Source organism: Lepidochelys kempii, chromosome 3, assembly GCF_965140285.1.
Source record: "Lepidochelys kempii isolate rLepKem1 chromosome 3, rLepKem1.hap1, whole genome shotgun sequence".
NCBI lineage: Eukaryota > Metazoa > Chordata > Testudines > Cheloniidae > Lepidochelys > Lepidochelys kempii.
In genome coordinates, this window is record NC_136382.1 from 9,516,022 (window position 1) to 9,540,889 (window position 24,868).

At 40.9% G+C, this 24,868-nt stretch overlaps 1 protein-coding gene across 2 annotated transcripts in view; it reads left to right on the forward strand.

Moving 5' to 3' along the window:
• The first annotated feature begins 2,000 nt into the window (after positions 1-2,000).
• Positions 2,001-24,868, forward strand: part of MSRA (methionine sulfoxide reductase A) — a 450,230-nt gene continuing 427,362 nt past the window's right edge. Inside the window, exon 1 of one of the 2 annotated variants that reach the window (XM_073335656.2) lies at positions 2,001-2,221. In XM_073335656.2, the coding sequence (XP_073191757.1) occupies positions 2,092-2,221 (130 nt within the window). In that variant the 5' untranslated portion in view covers positions 2,001-2,091. Of the gene's footprint in view, positions 2,222-9,152; positions 10,995-24,868 lie in introns of those variants that run through there. The other variant, XM_073335660.2, reaches the window with a different exon arrangement.

Consider the following 24,868-nt stretch of genomic DNA (forward strand, 5'->3'; position numbering starts at 1 on the left):
TTTAATTAAAGATTCATCTTTAATTCCTGGAGACTCCAGGCCAAACCTGTGGGGAGGAGATGATATGATGCGATAGCCTAATTTTGGCAATTAACAGATCTTCGACTATTAGCGGTAGATATGCCCAATGGCCTCTGATGGGATGTTAGATGAGGTGGGATCTGAGTTACTATGGAGAATTCTTTCCTGGGTGTCTGGCTGGTGAGTCTTGCCCACATGTTCAGGGTTTAGCTGATGGCCATATTTGGGGTCGGGAAGGAATTTTCCTCCAGGGCAGACTGGCAGAGGCAATGGGGGTTTTTCACCTTCCTCTGCAGCATGGGGCACAGGTCAATTGCTGGATGATTCTCTACACCTTGAAGTCTTTAAACCATGATTTGAGGACTTCAATAGCTCAGACATAAGTCAGGGGTTTGTTACAGGAGTGGGTGGGTGAGATTCTGTGGCCTGCGTTGTGCAGGAGGTCAGACTAGATAATCATAAATGATCTGGAGGATGGTGTGGATTGCACTCAGCAAATTTGCGGATGATTCTAAACTGGGAGGAGTGGTAGATACGTTGGAGGGCAGGGATAGGATACAGAGGGACCTAGACAAATTGGAGGATTGGGCCAAAAGAAATCTGATGAGGTTCAATAAGGGTAAGTGCAGGGTCCTGCACTTAGGACAGAAGAACCCAATGCACAGCTACAGACTAGGGACCGAATGGCTAGGCAGCAGTTGTGCGGAAAAGGACCTAGGGGTGACAGTGGACGAGAAGCTGGATATGAGTCAGCAGTGTGCCCTTGTTGCCAAGAAGGCCAATGGCATTTTGGGATGTATAAGTAGGGGCATAGCGAGCAGATCGAGGGACGTGATCGTTCCCCTCTATTCGACATTGGTGAGGCCTCATCTGGAGTACTGTGTCCAGTTTTGGGCCCCACACTACAAGAAGGATGTGGATAAATTGGAGAGAGTCCAGCGAAAGGCAACAAAAATGATTAGGGGTCTGGAACACATGAGTTATGAGGAGAGGCTGAGGGAACTGGGATTGTTTAGTCTGCAGAAGAGAAGAATGAGGGGGGATTTGATAGCTGCTTTCAACTACCTGAGAGGTGGTTCCAGAGAAGATGGTTCTAGACTATTCTCAGTGGTAGAAGAGGACAGGACAAGGAGTAATGATCTCAAGTTGCAGTGGGGGAGGTTTAGGTTGGCTATTAGGAAAAACTTTTTCACTAGGAGGGTGGTGAAACACTGGAATGCGTTACCTAGGGAGGTGGTACAATCTCCTTCCTTAGAAGTTTTTAAGGTCAGGCTTGACAAAGCCCTGGCTGGGATGATTTAATTGGGGATTGGTCCTGCTCTGAGCAGAGGGTTGGACTAGATGACCTCCTGAGGTCCCTTCCAACCCTGATATTCTATGATTCTATGATCATCATGGTCCCTTCTGACCTTAAAATCTATGATTCTGTGGAGGGTTGGCGACCTTACCCAGCATAGGCAGAGCCCAGAAAAGGGGGTGTGTGGGGTGCTCACACCCCAGCTGCAGGCAGAGCTGGGGAGCGGGGTGTGTGTGGCAGGGTGCTGACACCCGAGCCGCAGGCAGAGCTGGGAAGGGGTGTGTGTGTGTGGGGCAGGGTGCTGACACCCCAGCCTCAGGCAGAGCCAGGGGGAGGGGTGGATGTGTGGGTTCACACCCGAGCCCTGGGGAGATGTGTGTGTGTGCTGACACTCCAGCTGCGGGCAGAGCTGGGAAGGGGTGTGTGTGTGTGTGTGTTTGGGGGGGGGGTGCTCACACCCCAGCCGCGGGCAGAGCTGGGAAGGGGTGTGTGTGTGTGTTTGGGGGGGGGTGCTCACACCCCAGCCGCGGGCAGAGCTGGGGGGGGGGTGTGAACATGCTGACACCCCCGCCGCGGGCAGAGCCCGGGAGCCGCACACTCTCAGCGCTCACCCAACGCTTCTATGTAAGCTGGGCACCGCGGCGCCTCTCGTGCAAGCCACGCAGCCGCCGGCAGGAGGCGGGTCTCTCGCGCCCCCCCCGCCCGCCCGCCACCCACCAACGGCTCGCGCGCGCCGGCCGGCTGTTCGCGGGCTCCCGACGCTCGCGGGGGCGATGACCGTGGCGCCACGCCGCCTCCTCCGTACTCTCCTCGGCTCGCCTTCCGCGATGGGAGACTCGGCCTCCCGGCTGCCCAGCAGAGCGGAGGCCCTGCCCGGCCGGAGCCAGAGCATCCGGGTCTCAGGTAGGGCGGCTCCCGTCCCCGGGCTCATCCCCGCGCTGGTGGGTGAGGCGCCGGACTGAGCCCACCCAGGCCCGCCGAGATGACGATCTCTGTGGGGGGCGGGGGAGAGGCGACTCGAGGAGGAACGTGGACCCTCGCGCATGCGCAGCGCGCACTGACCCACCCGTCCTCGGCGTCAGCGCAGGCGCACCGTGCTCCCTCTTCCCTGAGTTATACAAGCGCCCACGCGCACTGATCCTGCCTTACTGCGGGCGCTCTCCTCCTTGCCATCTTTCGCTGGAGCGCATGCGCCTGAAGCGCTTCCCCTCCCTCCTTTTGAAGTGCGGTGAGAGGGGGGGGCGGCAGCGCTCCTTCGCGCACGCGCAGTTGGGCGCCCCGTCCCTGGCTCGCCTCAGAGAAGTGGGGCGGAAAGGGGGCGCGGGGGCAGGCGCCCGAGGCCTCCTCGCTCGGGATAGGGGCGGCTCGAGGGGGTCTCCCTGGGACGGGGCACGTGGCGAACCGTTCAAGCAAGATGTGCTCGCTGGTGAGAGTTTAAAGAGAGTCACACCACCGAACTGGCGGAAGTCACTAGCTAAGCAGCGGGAACCAGAGTTTGTTGGCGTGCTAAACCAGCCTTGGAGAGCAGTAGCCTCCTCTGCGGGCTTTTCTTCCTTTGGAGTAATTCATTCAAAGCTGAGAAATCGATAGGACGTTGAAAATGCAGGAAAACTTGCCCTTCTCTTCCAGTTTATGAATGAAAATGAGGCCGGGGATGAGCTCGACTAGTTTTAAAAGTTTGAAGGACAGCCTGAGTAATTTAGGAGACTCCTTCTCATTTTCAAGAGACTTAGGCAAAGAGGAACATAAGCGGCAGTCGCTTTCACTTAGGCATATTCGAAAGACTGTCCTGAAATAATCAGCTTAATTCACTGTCTGCGGTTAATCCCTTGGTTTAATAAATCATTTAGTTGTGCATGTGAAACATGTTTTGATAAGAGAAATTTATGTATTCAAAACATGAAAGGATTTTTTAATAAAAATAAATGTTATGTGGTATTTTGTGTGTTAATTAAATTCCAGTTACTGTACAGTTAATGCAGCTTGACACAAATATGTACAAAAAGTTAATAAATAAGGAATATATCATTCATTTTCTTATCTACAAAAATGCACACTTAACAAGAAGCTGAAAATACGCTATGTAATTGCTTAAATAAATGTATATAGTTATAGCGTATCCTAGGTATCAAAAATATTTACCATATTTAGTGTAAAGGCTCTATTTGGTTGTAAATCAACATGCTTTAATGGTTATATCAACCAAGGAAAATGCACCTTTCTTTTGAAAATAACTGAAGTACCAATGGAAAAGTTGATTAAAATCAATGGTTTAAATCAAGGCTTTCCATTTGGTGATTAAAATCAATGGTTTAAATCAAGGCTTTCCATTTGGTGATTAAAATCAATGGTTTAAATCAAGGCTTTCCATTTGGTGATTAAAATCAATGGTTTAAATCAAGGCTTTCCATTTGGTGATTTAAATCAATCTATTCTGGGTACCTGTGTGCTTAATAACAGCATTGACCTACAAGGAACTGTAAAAGTTACAACAAGGTAAATGCGATTAGAAATTAGGTGCAAATTAAATTTTAAAATTTAGAATAAAGTTTACTTGGGCCAGATTTCTATGCATGGAAGTAGCTGAGTGTAAAATATGACTGGCAGTTTAAAATGCCTTGTTTTCCATATTTTAAGGCAATCTATTAACTAGCTGATTTTTCATTGAAAGTTGCATTTTACCAGGTTCTACTGTAAGCTAAGTTGTGTTGGTTTTTTGATGAGTAAATTCTGTACATTTTGACAGTCAGTGTCTCTTTCTCTCTCCCCATTCATCCACCAGTGGTCTCCTTCCTCATTAATAGGTGAGAATCCACCCCATATTTTCTTCTTCTTTAACTCCGTGGCCCTTCATTATGAGGACTGGATGAGAACTGACCCTGTCTGTGACATTTTTTCTTTTTATCTTAAGGATATTACTAATTTAGGCCCTGATATTGTAAGGTGTTGAAGCTTAGCAACATGCAGGATCAAGACTTACTCAGTACAGTATATTATATTAATTTCTCTAAAGTTACTGACAGACAGGTATATAAGGATGTATTTTTATTATAAGGTTCTTGTGACAAAATATATTACAAGAGGAATGTACAAATGGTTTGGTTTGCAGAAGTTACGAGGACCTGGAGATAACTGTGATGTTTTAATTATGTTCAGCTTGGTTCTGTTTTGTCATAATGTATGCAGAAATCAAAAGGAAAGGAGTTCTGCTTCAGATTTCTTTCTCTTTTAAAAACTGCATAGACTGTGACAGGCTTATGAAATCATCATACTGTAATTGATATCTTATATATTTCTGAAGTTTCTCCTTCTTCTTTCATGGGAATCTTTGTTAATTTCTATGAAGTACTGTTTTCTGGTAATCTACTTGCATTTATTTGGCCTAAAGCAATTTTTCTCAGTCTTGGTACTTGCAGACGTTTTGCTGTTTTCCTTCACTACAGTAGAGAAACTGAAATTCATACTTGAAAATTAGTGCTTTACACATGATTTTTACAATGTGTTAGAGTGTAATGTCATGCCCTGTAGTAAAATTAAATATCGCTTTCTGCTATCCTCACTAACCAAAGTTTAGTTATTAAATCATCTTCAGTTGCTATATTGTATCAAATGTTGATATAAGTAGATTAGAGGTTTATACTTTAATTGACACTATATACACACACTTACATACACCCCAATTATAAATACGTTTAGTGTTTGATTTTTTGAAATGGTAGGATGTAGGACTCTTGCTCCGTTAGTCTGATCAGTTCAGGTAGGTAATGCTGGAAATAATTTTTAGTTAGTCATTTGTTTGTGGTCTCAGTCCTGTTCCTAGTAGAGAGATTCGCATCACAGAAACAGCCATTTCACTTGGCTTTATATGATATAGGATGCAGGGGCACTACTTCTTCATTGCCAGTAGTATATCAAGACATTAATATCAACTTCATTTACTTCTTCCTTTGCGCATGTGCTCAATGGAAGAGTCCTGAGAGGAGCTGCTGGAGAGAAAGAAAAGAGGGAACTTCCCATTGCGGTGCCAAACATGATGAGCCCCAATTTAGGAAAACTTCTGTTATGCATATTTTTTGTTTTGCCTACGGTAACTTATTCTGATTTGTTCATGCTGAAAAATCCTACTGATTTCTGTGGTTTTACTTTTGTTGAGCCATCTAACTAGTTTATGGACATAGATTTCATAGATATTAAGATCAGAAGGGACCATGATGATCATCTAGTCTGACCTCCTGCACAATGCAGGCACAGAATCTCACCTACCCACTCCTGCGAAAAACCTCTCACCCTATGTCTGAGCTACTGAAGTCCTCAAATCGTGGTTTAAAGACTTCAAGGAGCAGAGAATCCTCCAGCAAGTGACCCGTGCCCCATGCCACAGAGGAAGGTGAAAAACCTCCAGGGCCTCTTCCAATTCCTTCCCGACCCCAAATATGGCACTCAGCTAAACCCTGAGCATATGGGCAAGATTCACCAGCCAGATACCTAGGAAAGAATTTTCTGTAGTAACTCAGATCCCATCTCATCTAACATCCCATCACAGGCTATTAGGCCTATTTACCATGAATATTTAAAGATCAATTAATTGCCAAAATCATGTTATCCCATCATACCATCTCCTCCATAAACGTATCGAGTCTAATCTTAAAGCCAGATAGGTCTTTTGCCCCCACTGCTTCCCTTGGAAGGCTATTCCAAAACTTCGCTCCTCGGATGGTTAGAAACCTTTGTCTAATTTCAAGTCTAAACTTCCCAATGACCAGTTTATATCCATTTGTTCTTGTGTCCACATTGGTACTGATCTTAAATAATTCATCTCCCTCTCCGGTATTTATCCCTCTGATATATTTATAGAGAGCAATCATATCTCCTCTCAACCAAGACATATTTGGCTATCTCACTAGAGAGGCCAAGAATTAAATGGACATGGAGACTAAATTGAACAATCTCTGAAGCAAGGACATTCTCTACATTTTACTGGATTAAAAGTTTAGGATTAAGATATATTAGCTTGATGGTCTGGGGAATCTTGCAGTGATGCTTGTCTGAATCTGTTCCAGGGATATACAGGATTCTAGTCTCTATTGTTTTCAGGCTAGTATCTTTCATGTGCAGCAAATCCATCTTTTGGTAAAGGCAACCACCTTAGTATTTTCCTAACAAAAAGGATGGATGGTGGTGCAGTTCTGATTCTATTTGCTATTAAACTATTCAGTTGTAATTTAAAAATATTTGAAAACTTTTTCCTCACTGTCAACATTTAAATTTCAGCAGCTGGATTTCCCAGTTTTAATCTTAGAGAAGAATGGTGATCCATTCTCCGATTTCTAGGCAGTCTCTAGCCAATACTATAATACAAGTTAATAACAACAATAAAAATACCCAGATATGCACACAGTAGGCCAAATTCATCCCTAGTGTAACTCCATAGTTCCAGATTCTCTTAGTGACAGTGATGTAAATCTGGGGTAATTCCACTGAAGCCAGTGAACGTACTCTTGATTTATGATGGCATATTTTAACAGAGACTCTAGCCTTATGGAACTACGCCGGGGATGAACTGTGTTCACTGAAAGGATAATAGACCCCATTGTGAGCAGAAGTATGTAGTAACAAGATATAATTTTACAGTTACGGTTCTGATCAGCAACACATTTTGACCCTGTTTTCAAATATTTGAAATAAAATGTTTAAAGGGACACAACCAACTTAAAAATTACAAATTTGTCCAGAAATATTTACCTATTGTTACAAGTAACATATAAGATTAGTAAAAATCAGTAGTTCTCAACCAGGGGTCCACGTACCCTTGGAGGTACGCAGAGGTCTTCCGGGGGGAACATGAACTCATCTAGATATTTGCCTAGTTTTACAATAGGCTACGTAAAGTCACTAGCAAAGTCAGTACAAATGAAAATTTCATGCAGACAGTGACTTGTTTATACTGCTCTCTATATACTATACACTGAAATGTAAGAACAATATTTATATTCCAGTCAATTTATTTTATAATTATATGGTAAAAATGAGAAAGTCAGCAATTTTTCAGTAGGAGTGTGCTGGGACACTTCTATATTTTTATGTGTGATTTTGTAAGCAAGTAGTTTTTAAGTGAGATGAAGCTTGGGGTACGCAAGAGAAATAAGACTTCTGAAAGTGGTACAATAGTCTGGAAAGGCTGAGAACCACTGGTATAAATTAGAGACAATGTTTTTCATCCCTCCCTCCCCACTTTTGTTTACTTTGTGGATTTGACATCACTTAGTATGGGCAGTTTTGCTGCTCTGTATTGTCATTAATTATTTAGTTTTCTATTGTTTCTATGAGTCTTTCATGAAGCAACAGTGGAGAGAAAAGCATTTAAAAAAAAAGGAAAATGTTATTTCCAGACCACAGAAATTGGGAGGGAGACTCATGGATAGGCATAGTACCTGAATTTACTTTTCACTCTTTTTAAATTAACTAGATTTAAAGTTGACTGTCCCTTTATTGCTGTTTCAGAAGTGTTACATGAATTTAGTGCATCAAATGAATTCTCACTGAATTCTAATTATGCTTAGAATTAATTTCTCAATCTGATTTGCTAAACTCAAGAGACAATGACATTAAATTGTTTTGTTGATTTTTTTTTTTTTTTTTGAGAAAGGCTTCCGATCGTGTGGGTATAAGTTTGGTCAGGGCCACAGGGAAATTTCTAAGGAGGCCCCAAGATTTGGAGGCTTTCCAAGAACGCTCTAAGCAATATCAGATTATAAACAAAGATCCCACAGATTTGTGGATTGAATTCCTGGCTTGCAGGTCCCTTAGCATCTAGCCCTGGAGAAGTAGTGGGAATTTGGCTTGGGACTGAAGCTGGACATGGTTACTCTCTTTTGCCTCTTCTGCTAGAACTTTGCACATGTGTTTCAATGTAAATTCCATTGATGTCATTAGTACAGGTAGCTAAACTTTTGGGACAAATTTATTCCATTTTAATGCAGAAAGGAAAAGATACTAATTTCCTTAGATTTGGTTCATTTCATATAGAATTTTTAAAGAAAATGATATGTTCTCTTAGGAATATCATTCCTCCAATAGCTGGCTAATTTCTATGATACATGTTGATGAAAGTCATTTGAACCTTCATAGCTTGTGAACACGCTGTAAGGTAAATTAATGGCACAAAAATAGAACTAGTCTGTTAAAATGTAGTGGCATTTGTTTTGCTCTTTTACCTATTTGTTATAACAGATTTTCCTCTCCCGTTAATCTTTCTTTTACCATCTCAAAATATGTACCACATTAGCTTGTTGATTGCTTGAGTTTGAATAACTTCTTTTTTTGCTGGCAGCTGTAAAAAGTGGTCAGTAGTATTTTATTTGGTTTAATGCTATTATTTAAAGATTGGCAATTTTTGCATTATCTCTTCAACCCCTTCATGTGAAAGAGACTTTTTGTACTTTGTAGATAGTATAATCAGAAAGCAAGAGAGAGATGCTACAAGTAAGCCTGCAGCTGAAAATGCAGAAAGCCCAGTTATCAAATGTGGGTGTCTGACAGGATATCCAAATCCCCTACTTAACGCCTTTACAGTTGCCAACAAAAAGATTAGTTCAAACTCAACCAATCAGCAAGCTAATATAGTATATATTTTGAGACTGCAAAAGAAAAGTAAATGGGAGAGGGAAATCTGTTATAACAAGTGGGTAAAAAACTAAACAAATTCCACTACATTTGAAAAGGTTAATTCTACTTTTGAGCCATTGATTTACCTTATGCCATGTTTAGAAGCTATGAAGGTTCAAATGAGTTTTAGCAACATATATCACTAGAAATGAATCAGATATCAGAGGAATGATATTCCTAAGAGGACATAATTTTCTTAATATCATTTTCTTTAACAACTCATTTCCTTAGACTGAGGTCATTTCATGTCTTTTCCTTCTGCATTAATAGGCAATCAGTTTGCCCCAAAAGATTGCCTATCTGTTTTGAAGTATAAAGGCCAGAACTCTGCTCACTGCGTCTGAGAAGAGAGGAATGTAAAGATGAGTATACCTGAGTCCTCAGGGCTGCTTTAATTTACACTGGCTTGTAATGGCATAGGGGCCATTACACTGGCAGGAAACGCTGGAGCTCAGTGAACTCTGACCATGTCCCTTAAATCTCCAATACTTTCCTATAAAGAGTGAGAGTATGGTGTTGAGATGGATATGCTGGCTTTATGACATTTGGAATTTCCAACATGTCAGGGGAATCTCCAGCTGCCCATTTAAGGCAGCTTTACTGTTTTGGGCCTTCAAAGAGGCCATAGTGTAGAGTAGATCTGGCCCCTAATTCTTATCTAGTGCGTAAAGATTTATATCATTTTGTTAGTTTGGGGAATGTGTCAACATAGCAATTCTGACAATTTGTTATATAAAAAAGTGAGATGTTGTAATGGAACTGCTGAATTAAATATGAATAAATCTAATGGTTTTTCATAACATCAGTAAAATGTGTCAACATAACAATTCTGAGAATTTGCTAAATTATATAAAAAGTAAGATTTTATAATGGAACTGTTGAATGAAGTCTGTGAATATATCTGATGGTCTTTCGTAATGTGAGCAATAAAAGGAAAAAGAAAAATGTTTGCTATTTTTTTCCTAAGATGATTAAAAAAATCCTGTTGACTATGGAAAAAATGAACACCCTGATTCAGTATTACCATACTGTAACTTTGCAACCTGTCATGACCCAAATGTAGGTTCCAGTGTGAAATTATGCTTCAGAATCAGGCATGGAAGAGAAACAATAATGAAGGAAGTTTAAGATTTAGTAAAATTAATTTCTTTAACATTTTCTATAGCTTCAGTTGCTTGATTCAATATTTTCATGTAAATAAATTGTTAACTGACACCCCATTTTTATAAGGGGTTGTACTAAATATAGGTAAAAAAGAAGGGATATCCCCACAGGAGGGACAATTCAGAGGTATGACGAATATCAAGTTAATAGACTCTGTGTATTGTATTTCTCAAGTTTCAATTTTCCTTTCCAGTTCATCAGAAGAGGGAATTGCTTATCTCTTCATTTTAAAGAATGACCCTCATTTATTGCATTTTTGATCCATTGATTTCTATACGTTTATTACATTTTCATTATAGTTTAATCAAGCATGCTGAGATCCAGATGAGAAAGGATGTAAAGTGACATTACATTTTGCTATGGCACCTTGTTTTTAGCAATTGTTTAGTATTTGAAAGACGTGACTTCTGAAATTTTTGAATGGTTGCAATGTCTCTTAAGATTATGCATGAAATATTTTCTTTTGAAAATAGTGGTGGCAATAGAAATATGTATGTCATGCATCCTCTCCCTTTTACATTTTTATGTTTGTGTTTTTTTGCTTTTGGCAAGTGTACCTAAACATTAAATAATTCTTATCAGGCTAAACATGTAACTGAAGAATTATTAAAAATTGGACTGACTTTGGCAAAAAGGAATGACTCTTTAGCTAACTCTTACCTTTCCGTTTTAGAAGACGTTGCAGAAGATATGAAAATCTAATTTTGTGTGAATTTTGCATTTGACGTCTGCAAAAGAGACAAAAAAATAAATCAAAACCAGGAACAAACAGTCATTGATAGATCAATAACTTACAAAGTATCTGTTTGCAGAACTGCATAACCAGCTGTCAAATGCAGCTCTCAAGGTAACTCTGCATTGCTGAAAAACTTTCACTTCCTTGTCACCTCTAAATACAGCATACCACAAAGAGCTAAGTCATTCATTAATAAGTCCTTGGCAAGACCAAACCAAACCAAAATAAATGTAAAAAACCCAACCAAACAAAAAGCCCACCAATCCCCTCATTCCAGTCTCTGGAGTTTCATGTAGACTACTTAGCATTCTTCTCACACTCAAATGTGTGCACTGGCATGAAGCAACCCTGCACAAAGCCATACCCCCTCAGGACTGTGGCGGGCCTGATAACTGAGGTAGCTCTCCACAGGGTTTCTCCCTGGCAACAGAATGCAGGTTGCTGGGAAACAGCATTACTTAAGGAGTAGAAACTTTACCCAACTGGCAGCCTCTTGAATGCAAATAAGGCTTGAAGGAGACTCAGAAAGCAGAAACCCTAACTTTATAAAATAAAAAAGATTTCAAAAGGACCTTTATTCAGAGGATTATTTATATATGTTGCTCTGAAGATTTATTCCAAATTGTGGAATAAAGGGGGATAATTATTTCTAGTGAAAGGTAGTGGCTTGATAAGCAAGATTAAATAGCTGCTTGTGACAGTGGTTTTGGAAAGACATGTATCTAACACGTAAGGGCCAAACACTTGCATTGATAAACATAACCTGTCAGGATGAGAAGTAAACCCAGGAATTACATTTACACAGGATTTTTTTATTTCAAAGGATAATATTTCATATTACTGTATAATAGACCTGGGATGAATGTGGTCCATTTTGCTGATGGTTTTAACTCCATTTTGCCTTCAAAGAAGTTATAGTGATGAATTTGACCCTACATTTATTTAGGTAAGTCTGTGAGTGTAACAAACTCTCAGAAAGCAAAAAACTATAGTGGAGAAGCTGAGTGCCTCCACTTGCTGTCACGTAAGCCCTGTTGTGCCTAACTAGTGCAGGACATATGGAGTTCAATTATACTTTCAGTTATACCAATGTAACTTAATTGACGTTAGTGACATTGTACAAGGGTAGATTAGGTGAGAATCTGGACCATAGTATATAAATCACCCATTATTTGGCAACTCCTTCATTGGAATGCCTTAAATATAATAGGGTCTGATTCTCCACTGCATCGGTTTATAGCACCAGAGCTACTCCACTGACTTCACTAGAATCATATGTGCATACAACTGTTGTAATGTAGTTGAGGATCAGGCCGAACATATAACATACAAGTTAAGATGATGGGCTATTACAAATACACAAGTACTAGTAAGTGCTGATACAGTAAAGGAAAACTACATTATAGGTTAAATTGTGTCCTGGTTAACATGGCAGCACAGGGGTCCTTATGCCTCTGTGTTGGCGATCCATATCACAGATAACAGTATAGGAGAAAAAGTAGGCTCCACGTTGTAGTACATTTCTTCTAGGTAGGTTGGGATGGGGAGTGGGCATAGCTTTGGTCTCACCCCTCCAAAAGGTACTGGGCAACATACGTGGTGGTAGGTATAGACCTAAAACAGTTTGTTCCTTTCTCAAAACAACAGGGTACTGAGAGGGAGATTGTGACTCAGTCTAGTCACAATTGTGACTGAATTCAGGCCATGTCTACACTTAAGCCACTACAGCGGCACATCTTCAGCTGTGCTGCTGTAGCACCTCAGTGTAAACACTCACTACAGTGACAGGAGGCGTTCTCCTGTCACTGTAGTTAATCCACCTCCCCAGGAGTTCATAGCTAGGTTGATGGAAGAATTCTCCCATTGATCCAGCAATATCTGCACGGGGGGTTATGTTGGCATATATACAGCTATTAGGGGGGTAGATTTTTCACACCCTTGAGAGATGTAGCTATGCCAGTGTACGTTTTCAGTATAGACCAGCCCTCACTCTTCTTTGGCTACTCCTGGGACAGAGCAACAGCACACTGCCTCTTATTTAGGGCAGATCATTATCTCACAATTTAGTACTATGCTTTGCATTCAGTGTCAGGGCTTGAAAAGTTTGTGTGACATCTTCTAGCCCAAGGACCAACCTGTCAAGGTCAAAATTAGCTGTTTCTCCACCCCCTTCCCCTAACAAGACTAAGTTCCCTGCAATTTAAGGCCCTGATCCAGCAAGGTATTTAAGCATGTGCCTAACTTTTAGCCCATGAGTAGTTCCTTTAAAAAAATCAATGCTGAATCGGAGCCAAAATAAATGAAGCAGTTGTGTACTATTTGTGTTTAACTGTTGTGTTGCCAGTCAACTGTTGTTATTTTATTTATGGAATTGCTCAGAATGTACTTGGCGCTATCCAAGTACAGAGGGAGACACAGTTTTTGTTCTGAAGAGCATCAGTGTTTTTAATGTATTAAAAAAATTAACTTACTGCTAAGAAAGGTTAAATAGCAGGAAAAATATAAATTGAGTATATTTTTTCATTGATTTTTCTCTGGTGTTAGCTGAATAACATATTCAGCAATATTATCTGACCAGCTAATTGAATACTACCATAAATGTGTTGAATAGATTATTAAATGAATACTGGGGAAATTCATCAAATCATACATTCCTCAAATACTATTTGACCAACCTACAACTCTCTTACTTTTGTCATATCCTCTTTTCCTTACTGCTTTGTACTGACCTTTTCTTTCTTTCCTGTAATACACATAATGTAACTTTTCCTAAGTTGTCTTCAGAGGTGTGTTACCTCTTTTCTTTCTCTGTCCCACATATCTTTCTTTCTTTCTCCGTACATTGTGTTTGGTACTGCCTCTCCTATATTTTTTCTCTCTCCTTTTCCCCCTCACTTCTTCCCCAGAAATCTTTCTATGTATTTTGTTTCCTAACTTATCCCATTAATATCTCGTGCTTTCTCTTTCTAAGAAGCAATATCGGGGTTTCTGCATAGTAAATTGTGCAAAACCATTTTCAGAAATATGATGGAAATTCTGGTTACAGTTCCCAGGTTAAGATTGAGCTGAGTTTTTTGTGCTTAAAGCAGGAATTCAACCACTTTATTATCTTTGGGTTTAATGTTCATGTATGAAAAGTGTAATAAAAAATTCACAGGTAAAAGCTGTATTAAACTGGAGTTAAGGTTATGTACATAGAAGCAGCTTAAGGGTAAAAACATTGCAGTTATGTTGTAATTACCCTATAACAAACATTACAAACCCAGGAGATTCAGAGTTAGGTTAAACTTCAAGAAATTCAAACAGGCTAAGTTATGGCAATGCACAGTTAAGGGATCCAAACATTAGCTCTGCACTGTAGTGACAACAGGAGCAAAAATAAAATAAAATAAAAGTGATGTGTCTTTAAAAATCAGTTTAATCACTCTGGGACTACAAACATATATGCACTAATACTGGTTGTATGGTCACTGCATGGTGTTACGGCAGAGCAGAGTTAAGGTCCTTTGAGTGGGTTAACTGTGCATTTCCATATCTTACCCTGTTCGGATTCCTGTGCCATTTAACCTGAACTCTGAATTTCCTGGGTTTGTAATACTGGTTTTGGGATTAATTACAACATTTCTTGTCATAATTTTAACATTAAGTTACAGATATGTACTCAGCCTTAATGCAGGTTTCATGTAGTTTTGTCTAGGACTGTGTAGTATCTTGGAAAAACCTGTTTGGCTTGATGAGGTATGTGATGGGGTACATAAACCCCACACTTGGCCCAAAAGGGTTAAAAGGCAATATTGGGCCCAGGTAGGCCTGTTGAGCACTTTTCAGTTGGAGGAGTGTGTTAAATGGAGCTCAGAAGCCCAGGCAAGGAGTGGTGGACAGGCTACTGGAAAAAAGAATCCTTTGGCAGGAAGCCAGGCAAAAGGTGCAGCCTGAGAGGGGATCACAGAGTGGCTAGGGCCCCCAGAGAGTGTCTTCTCTAACCACCACCCACTTCAAGAACTAGCAGGTCTTGAAGGGGCACTTAGGTAGGAAGTAGCCCAGGGCAGTGGACTTAGACTCTCTGCAGGGAGGACCCTGCCAGTGTTATTTCACACAGGGCCCTGGGACCCGGTGGAGAGAGAGGGCCTGGGTCGCCTTACCATGTGCTACTTAAAGGCAAAGGCCCAGACACAGTGGGGAGGCCCAAACACTCCCATCCTGGAGTCAGGAACTAGGCACTACTACCACTTCCTCTCTGACAAAGCGATAAGGAATTGGCAGTCAGGTGCACTAACCACTAGGCTACCCGAACCTCCAAGCCCCCGTCACAAGATATATATTGAACAATGGTAAACTGCTAATATTAAAGTTTTTCTGCAGCATATAAGAAAGTGTTATTGTCTTGATCTGTTATTTTATTTATGTATAGAATTACAGTGCTATGATAAGTTTGCACCTCTTAACCCCTTTTTTATTTTTTTTCAAACCTTTATTAGTATATAGGAACTGGCGTTTAAATTTCCACTTTGAATGAAATCCTAAGCACGAATAATTCCTTGTTTAAAATGAGGTATAAAACAGGGGACTGTATAATAAGGTTTATTCCAATTATACAGTTTCAGATTTATTAGTTGCAATTCACCCCTTGCATAAGCATTGGCCCATAGTTTTAAATTTGAGGTCTTATTTTCCAGTTGAGCAGTGCAGGCAAGGTAGTATGAAATAATGTACCTTTATAATCTTTCACTGAATATTGAAAAAGAAAATTTTATATTCTGTAATACAAGCACATTTGTGCCCCAACAAATAGATATACAAATATGCCCCGGGTATCTTCGAAGATCAGCTAGAGAATGTGTGTGCCCAAGTGGCTGATTTCCCAGCTCATGTACACCAAGTAATTACAGGGCAAGACTGAGTCCTACATGTGTTTAATATTTGCATTAGGAATTGCATTTTACAAACATGTAGTAAACAACATTAATCTGTGAATGAAATGGCTGTGTGTCACAGAGGAAAATATCTTGAAAGGATCTGCAGTTATCTGCAGTTTCCCAAAGGTTGGACTTCCATTTAAAAATAAATAAATAAAAAGTGTGTTTCATGTTCTGTAATCAGTGGATGATTTTCTGATATGGCTTAACAAACTACACTAAGAGCTTTTTTAAGGTTATCAGGAGCAAAATAACTGCACCAGAGATAACATTATAATATATAGGTCGTCTGCAGGGGTTATTGGGTTTGCTTCTTTCATTTATATTCTCTTGTGGGTGCCCCCTCCTATCTAGTACACAGCTGTAGAAACTCACTTCTATTACAGTTATCAGTGCTGTCCTGATGTGTGGGGCTGTGAATGGAACTGGAGCCTGTTCTGAAACACACTCCACTCAAACAATTTTTAAAGTAAGTTAAGCTGCTGATAAATAAATACTTTTAATTGTATACATGCTCCCTGTAATAGTGGTCAGAGTGATGAACAAGCAGTTAATATGCAATGCAATTCAATCAAAAACAAAAGAATAACATTTAAAATCTAAATAGTGTTAACAATTGGCTTTCTACACAGTCTGTCACTTTATAGTCAGCAAATGTAAGGAACATAGGGTGGGTATAATATGGTTACACACATTCAGTAAAGTGAGTCAGCAGTTTTTTTACATTTTTTTTTTACTGGTTGCCAGAACTGGTGTTTGGGCCCTCAGTGCTTTCTTTGATGGGCACCTTTAGCCTTTATGACTTTATAAATGTCAAGGCTATCCTCCAATTTTAATTTTTAAATGCAAATAAGTAGCAATAATAACTCTGATTTAGCATTGAGAAATATGTCTAAAAAACCAAACAGGAAGATGTAAAACAGTCACTAGGATTGAAAGTACAGTATAGTACTTTCTTCTTATTAGTCATATATTATTCATAATACCTACCTCCTGTAGTTAACTGAAGGCTAGTTTTTGGCCCCATGAAACCAATGGCTTTGTGTCTCTCAGTTTTGGAGGGGGCAGGATCTCAGATATCTGCGTGAGGCAGTTGGTGGCACTATGGGTGCCACAAGCTCTTTCCTGTCAAATGGCTAGCTGCCTATAACTAAGCTGGCTTCTCTGTTGGCTCCTGAATAAGTGGGCACTCGAAGGGAAAGAAATCCCCTTTGAAACAATGACTTTTATCCATTAGCAAGATTTCTATCTTTCCAGAATTGAAAATTGTGCATGTTTGGCTCATGCAGTCATCAATGTCATCTGAACAGGCCTCCAGAGTGGAGACTGAGTTATTGAGATCCAGAGAGGAAGAGGTGTATAGTTGTGTTTCATCAACATGCTAATGATACTTTACTGTATTCAGAAATGATCTTGATAAGTGGTTTTATATACATTGAGCGAAATGGGATATAGGAGAGAAGCTTGGGAGAAGTTGCATTTCAAATTTCTCAATGTTGCTGCTCAATTCTCATCCTCATCCAATTTGAAAGCTTCATTTACATATTCTAGAAGTAAATGGAGGGATTTTTCAGACACATCAGTAGTCTCCAATGCAGCAAGCCATAGTCAATAGTCTTGAAAATTTACTAGAGATTAGAGAGGTCTAGCATGACCAAAATGGCTAATTAAACCAGCTGGAGATTGCTCTTGAGCCCTTCTAACATGGTTTGACCCTCAAAAGTAGTCTAGAATTCTCAGGGGAAACTCCCAGGATATCATAGGTGTTAAGGAACTGCTGAAGATGAAAGGCTATCACTTTCTAAATTACTGTCCACAAAAAGGGAAGGCTCAAGACAGAGAAGAAATTGGCAAGCAATCCAACATCCAAATGTGGTTTCTTATGTAAAACATATTAAGAAGTCTTAAGGGAAAAGTCAGTGACTTTACATCTGATTTTTCTTGTAGACCTTATTTTCAAAATTCACCTGACATAGTTCTTTACTTCATTCTCCCAAGGACTTTATGGCTCTCCTCCATTTTCCCTGTCATTTTCCCCTTAAATCGTTTCGTAAGGAAAGGAAGTTGGATTTAGTTGCTCTGGAGCCCATTGATGCCACTTCTTCAGGTGACCAGAAGGATCACTGAATACCCATGCAGACAATTCCTTTCCTCACAGGCTAACTATGCTGCTTCTGAAAAGAATTCATCCTCTGCTGCTATAGGATGAAGGAGACTCTGCTTGGGACCTGAATTTAGATCCCATGCATGATACTGTATCTGGCTGCTTTTAGATTAGAGATTTGGTTTTGAGTAATAAGAGCATTTAAAATAATTTGAAATGCAAATGAGGGATTGAGATATTAACCTGTGCAGAACCAATTAAAAATATTCAATGTGTATAAACCTAATTGTTTGATTAGCAATTCATGGTCTGATGTGGGGTGCAAGTTGAAGCATTTGTCATTTGAATTTTAAAACAAAGCTCTTGTTCAGCATATAACGAAGAACATCTTCTTCTTCCACACACGTGAAATGACATAGTATGATCCCAGTTTGGGCAAAGTCCGTATCTTAGATTCTTTTTGTTTTTTCTATGCTATCCTTTCTCATCGTCACTTACGAAATTTGAGACTTTCAATCCACTTCACTATTAGTGGAGTTTGGCTGTAATCCAAGCTAACTATAAATAGGTTCCCCAGTGCCTAGCCAATTCTACCTCAAGTGGTACACACATGTTTCCCAAAGTGTACGGTATAATAAAGTTTCTCTGAATAACAGCCACAAAAGTCTGTGAATTTTAGGTACTGATATACTAATATTTTCAGGTAGCTATGTTTTGCCCACAAGAACTGGTAGGAAAGTGAAAGATATCTAAGAGCACAACTGTGTTTAAACTTTAGTGCAAGGACTTTGATGTGTAATGAATTTTCAGAAAAGGTTCTAATAAGGACTGGGCAAGCAGATAGGGAAAACCTCTGAGCATGTTCAAGCAAGCCCTGTTTGAGTCAGCCAAGCAAAATCTGACGATCATGAGAGTCAAATGTAGCATATGTGGCGTCATGTTGTCAAGTTGTTTACGTTGTAACATCACATTGTGGTGTCAAATCAGAAGAGCACAAGTTTTTGAAATATATCCCCATGATGGAAGGCATAGGAAAGGACCAACTGCTTCCCTCTGTAGCAGCCCCTCTCTTGCTATTTGTCTGCAGTTAAGGGATAGAGAACTCCACTTGACTGACGTCTGGACATGCTGACTTTAAAAGCCTTGAGCTGTGACAGTTCAGATTTGCATTCAGCAGACTTAGCAGCTTTTATCTGAACTGCACTTTCATTGGAACTTCCTACTTCTCGTGCTAATCCTTTCCAACAGTATTACATGACTAGTTCAGCCTTCTCAAAAAATGACTAGATGACATCTAGGTGCGATGACTGGCCTGCCTCCCAAGGTCTGTGAGAGTGAGGGATCGTTTTCCAGGATAGGTTGTAGATCGCTGATGATGTGTGGAGAGGTTTTAGCTGCGGGCTGTATGTGTTCTGTTATTTTCCTTGTTGGGCCTGTCCTGTAGTAGGTGACTTCTGGGTATCCATCTTGCTCTGTCAGTCTGTTTCCTCACTTCCCCATGTGGGTATTGTAGTTTTAAGAATGCTTGATAAAGATCTTGTTGGTGTTTGCCTCTGTCTGAGGGATTGGAGAAAATTCAGTTGTATCTTAGGGCTTGGCTGTAGACAATGGATCGTGTGTTGTGCCCTGGATGGAAGCTTGAGGCATGTAGGTAAGTATAGCGGTGAGTAGGTTTCCGGTATAGGGTGGTGTTTATGTGACCATCAGTTATTTGCATGTAGTGTCCAGGAAGTGGATCTCTTGTGTGGACTGGTCCAGGCTGAGGTAGATGGAGGGGTGGAAATTGTTGAAATCCAGGTGGAATTCTTCAAGGGCCTCCTTCCCGTGGGTCCATATGATGAGGGTGTCATCAGTGTAGCGCAAGGAGAGGAGGGGCACTAGGGGACGAGAGCTGAGGAAGTGGTGTTCTAAGTCAGCCATAAAAACGTTGGCATACTATGGGGCCATGCGGGTATCCATAGCAGTGCCATTGACTTGAAGGTATAAGTTGTCCCCAAATCTGAAATGGTTGTGGGTGAGGACAAAGTCGCAAAGCTCAGCCACCAGGTGTGCTGTGGCCTCATCAGGGATATTGTTCTTGACACCTTGTAGTCCATCCTCATGTGAAATATTGTTGTAAAGAGTTTCTACGTCCATGGTGGCAAGGATGGTGTTTTCAGGAAGATCACCAATGCATTGTAGTTTCCTCAGGAAGTCGGCAGTGTCTCAAAGATACTTAGGAGTGATGGTAGCGTAGGGTCTGAGGAGAGAGTCCAAATAGCCAGATAATCCTGCTGTAAGATTGCCGATGCCTGAGGTGATAGGGTATCCGGGGTTTCCAGGTTTGTGTAGCAAGTAACTATTGCTGACTTTGTCCTGCCACTTAAGGGACCTATACCCAGTAATAAAAGAAATCACAAAAATGAATGGTTCAAGAAAACAAGCTCCCAAACAAGCTTTGGAAAGCTATTAGGGGCAGTAGGTTCCATAGGTGGGTGCTCTTTATTATGAATACTAAGAACTGACAACAGGAATATAATAGGTGAGAGGCTGCTTAACTTAACCTCAAAATGACAAAACATGTCAGGATAGTAAAATAATTTCTTAAGAATAAAGAGAATGTTCCTGTCTGAGCAATAGTCCCATAATCAAACATCCAAAATAAAGTAATTCGTTATTTTCATGGATTTGTATTACGTAAGCACTTTTCAAGGCAGACAAGAAGAAAGATGAGTAACATGCCAGACATGGCAGAGGGAAAATAGAGGGGAAAGCTATTTAGAAAAGCTGGACATGCACAAGTCCATGGGGCCAGATGCAATGCATCCGAGGGTGCTGGCTGATGTGATTGCAGAGCCATTGGCCATTATTTTTGAAAACTAGTGGTGATCGGGGTGGTCCTGGATGATTGGAAAAAGGCAAATATAGTGCCCATCTTTAAAAAAGGGAAGAAGGAGAATCTGGGGAAATACAGACTGGTCAATCTCACCTCAGTCCCTGGAAAAATCATGGAGCAGGTCCTCAGGGAATCCATTTGGAAGCATTTGGAGGAGAGTAAGGTGCTCAGGAACAGTCAACATGGATTCACATTGGACAAGTCATGCCTGACCAACCTGATTGCCTTCTGTGATGAGATAACTGGTGCTGTGGATATGGGGAAAGCGGTGGACATGATAATACCTTGACTTTAGCAAAGCTTTTGATACGGTCTCCCACAGTATTCTTGCCAGCAATTAAAAAAAGTATGGTTTGGATGAATGGACTATAAGGTGGATAGAAAGCTGGCTAGATCATCAGGCTCAATGGGTAGTGATGAACAGCTCGATGTCTAGTTGGCAGCCAGTATGAAGCGGAGTGTCCCAGGGGTTCGCACTGGGGCCGGTTCTGTTCAACATCTTCATTAATGATCTGATTGATGGGATGGATTGCACCCTCAGCAAGTTTGTGGATGACACTAAGATGTGGGGGAGAGGTAGATACACTGGAGGGTAGGGATAGGGTCCAGAGTGACCTAGACAAATTGGAGGGTTGGGCCAAAAGAAATCTGATGAGGTTCAACAAGGACAAGTGCAGAGTCCTGCACTTAGGATGGAAGAATCCTATTCACCGCTACAGGCTGGGACCGACTGGCTAAGCAGCAGTTCTGCAGAAAAGGACGTGGGGATTACAGTGGAGAAGAAGCTGGATATAAGTCAACAGTGTGCCCTTATTGCCACAAAGGCTAATGGCATATTTGGCTGCATTAGTAGGAGCATTGCCAGAAGATCAGGGAAGTGATTATTCTCCTCTATTCGGCGCTGGTGAGGCCACATCTGGAGCACTGCATCCAGTTTTGGGCCCTCCGCTACAGAAAGGATGTGGACCAATTGGAGAGAGTCCAGCGGAGGGCAAGAAAAATGATTAGGGGTCTGGGGCACATGACTTGTGAGGAGAGGCTGAGGGAACTGGGCTTATTTAGTCTGCAGAAGAGTGAGTAGGGATTTGATAGCAGCCTTCAACTACCTGAAGGGGGTTCCAAAGAGGATGGAGCTAGGCTCTTCTCAGTGGTGGCAGATGACAGAACAAGGAGCAATGGTCTCAAGTTGCAGTGGGGGAGGTTTAGGTTGGATATTAGGAAAAACTCAGGAAGCACTGAGGGAGGTGGTGGAATCTCCATCCTTAGAGGTTTTTAAGGCCTGGCTTGACAAAGCCCTGGTTGGGATGATTTAGTTGGGTGAGCAGGTGGTTGGACTAGATGACCTCCTGAGGTCTCTTCCACCCCTAATCTTCTATGATCCTATGATTCTATGATCTAATTGCCATCGTAGATGTCTGTATGCTAATGCAAAAAGGTATGGGAATAAACAGGAAGAACTAGAAATACTAGTGAATAATCACAAACATAATGGGCATCAGAGACTTATGACTGGCATATTGGTATAGAAGATTACAGCTAGTTTAGAAAGGACAGTTAGGGAAAAAAGGGAGGAAGTGTTGCCTTGTATACCAAAGATGTATACACTTGCAATAAGGTTGAGATAGAAGTGGTAGGCAGACATGTTGAAAGTCTCTGGGTAAGGATAAAAGGGATAGAAAACAAAAAGATCTGCATCTTAGCAAAGAAACAGAATGAGGTCTCCTTCCTCCAGCAGACCCCATTTGTCTCTTGATTTTCAGCTGGAAATGCTTTTCGAAAAGGGACTGTAACTATAAAAAGAGGGACACACTCCTCAAGACCCACCCCTCCTTCCTTTCCCTGTCCGTCTCACTCTTTGCACCTGAGAAGACAAAAGGAGTGGCTGTTGGACTCTGGAGGAGGGTTCCTGACCTGAAGAGTTTGGTCAGTAATGCTGTTGGAAGCATGTAGTGAAAAACTGCTTTAAATCTAATATAGTTTAAGTTATGCACTAGAAAGAGTTTTATCTTTATTTTTTTGTAACCATTTCTGACTCTTATGCCTCATTGCTTGTACTCACTTAAGCGTATTAACTACAAAGAGAGAGATTTTGTTTTATTGTTTCTGCTAATCCAGTGTGTTTAAGTTGAAGTGTCTGCGTAACTCGATTTAGGGTAGCAAGTTGTGTCCGCATTATTTCTTCAAAGGAATAATGAACTTAATATATTTGGACTGCCCAGGAGAGGGCTGGGCAGTACAAGACGTACATTTGTGAGGGAAAATATGGGACTGGGAGTTTGTTGCGGTCACCCTGAGGTCTAACTAACGCTGGTCACTGCCATAGCGTGACTGTCAGGTTTCAGCTACAGAAACACATCTGGGAGTGACCTGCATGCTGGCAAACTGTTTGTGAGTGGTCCAGGTTGGGAGCTACAACAGTAGAGCATTGAACGCTACCCCAGTTGCAAGGCAAGGCTGACACAGCCCCACCACTGGTCTGGACTGCACCCTGGTATATCACAGTAGGTGATCAAGAAGTAATGTGTAAAAGCTAGAGAGAACAGTTTCCAGTAGTCAAGGTGAGAGATGACCAGGAATGGGCAAGCTTTTTAAGTAGATGCACAGAAGAAAGGAAGGATTTTAAAGACGTTGTGAAGGAAAGAAAATATGGGATTTTTGTGACACTTTGGCTGTGGTGGCTAATGGAGAGGGCAGAATTGAACTTGACACTGAAGTTGTGAGTCTGAGTGACAGTGAAGAAGATAGTGGAATTTTTAACAGATATATGATGGAGTATTTGCAGAGGAAGATACGAAATTCAGTTTTCACCGTGTTAAGTTTGGGTTGGTAGCGGGAGATCAAATAGCAATGAAGTGTCAGAGTTAGCTAGAGATGTAAGTATTCAACAGAAAAAAATAGGGATGGAAAAGTAGATTTAGGAATCAGTATAGAGGTAGTAGTGGAAACCGTGAGAGTGGATCAGGTCATCCATGATTAGGATAAATTGGAAGGCAAAAAAAGGAAACCGAACACAGATCCTTAAGGGTCATAGACAGATAAGGGGAGAAAAGAGTGGGAGGAGTCCCTGAAGGAGCAGTTGGAGAGAGATGGAGAGCACAGGGTCACAAAAGCTCAGGAAGGGAAGATACTCTTGAATTTTTCTCTGAAGAATCTGGTATTCTCTGATGTGGTTTGGATTACCCCAAGTGGGAGCACTTTTGTGCTCTCTGTCTTGGCCATCATCTTCTTGCACCACCTCCTCTTCCTTTTCTGGGCAACAAAACCTTCAACCAATCTTTATTAACTTCAGGTGCTGCATCCTGTAACCATAATGAGCTTTTATCTGGTAACTGTTGATCAGTGTTCCTCTTCATTATCTCCCCTTTTACCTCTGCAAAATATGTCACTGGTCCCAATATCTGCATTACCACACCATTTTGCAACTTAATCCCTCTCCTGTAATTTTCACCCATACTGTCTTCCCTGGGTAGAAAAATTTGGGAGGTTTATGTTATAGGTTTTTCACTGTTTGATTTTCCACTGGCTTTCACAAATTTCAAATTTATCTTTGAAATGTTGGCACATTTTTCACTGTGGATTCAAACAGAGCAGTCTCCCTCTAGTAGCAATTCCTTCTTATGCACAATATTCTAATGACAGGTTTCAGAGTAGCAGCCGTGTTAATCTGTATCCTCAAAAAGAAACTTGTGGCACCTTAGAGACTAACAAATTTATTTGAGCATAAGCTTTCGTGGGCTACATCAGATGCATAGAATGGAACATATAGTAAGAAGATATATATATATATATATATCTCAGAGAACATGAAAAGGTGGAAGTAGCGATACCAACTGTAAGAGGCTAATTAATTAAGATGAGCTATTATCAGCAGGAGAAAAAAACTTTTGTAGTGATAATCAAGATGGCCCATTTAGACAGTTGACAAAAAGGTGTGAGGACACTTAACCTGGGGAAATAGATTCAATATGTGTAATGACCCAGCCACTCCCAGTCTCTATTCAAACCCAAGTTAAAGGTATCTAGTTTGCATATTAATTCAAGCTCAGCAGTTTCTTGTTGGAGTCTGTTTTTGAAGCTTTTCTGTTGCAAA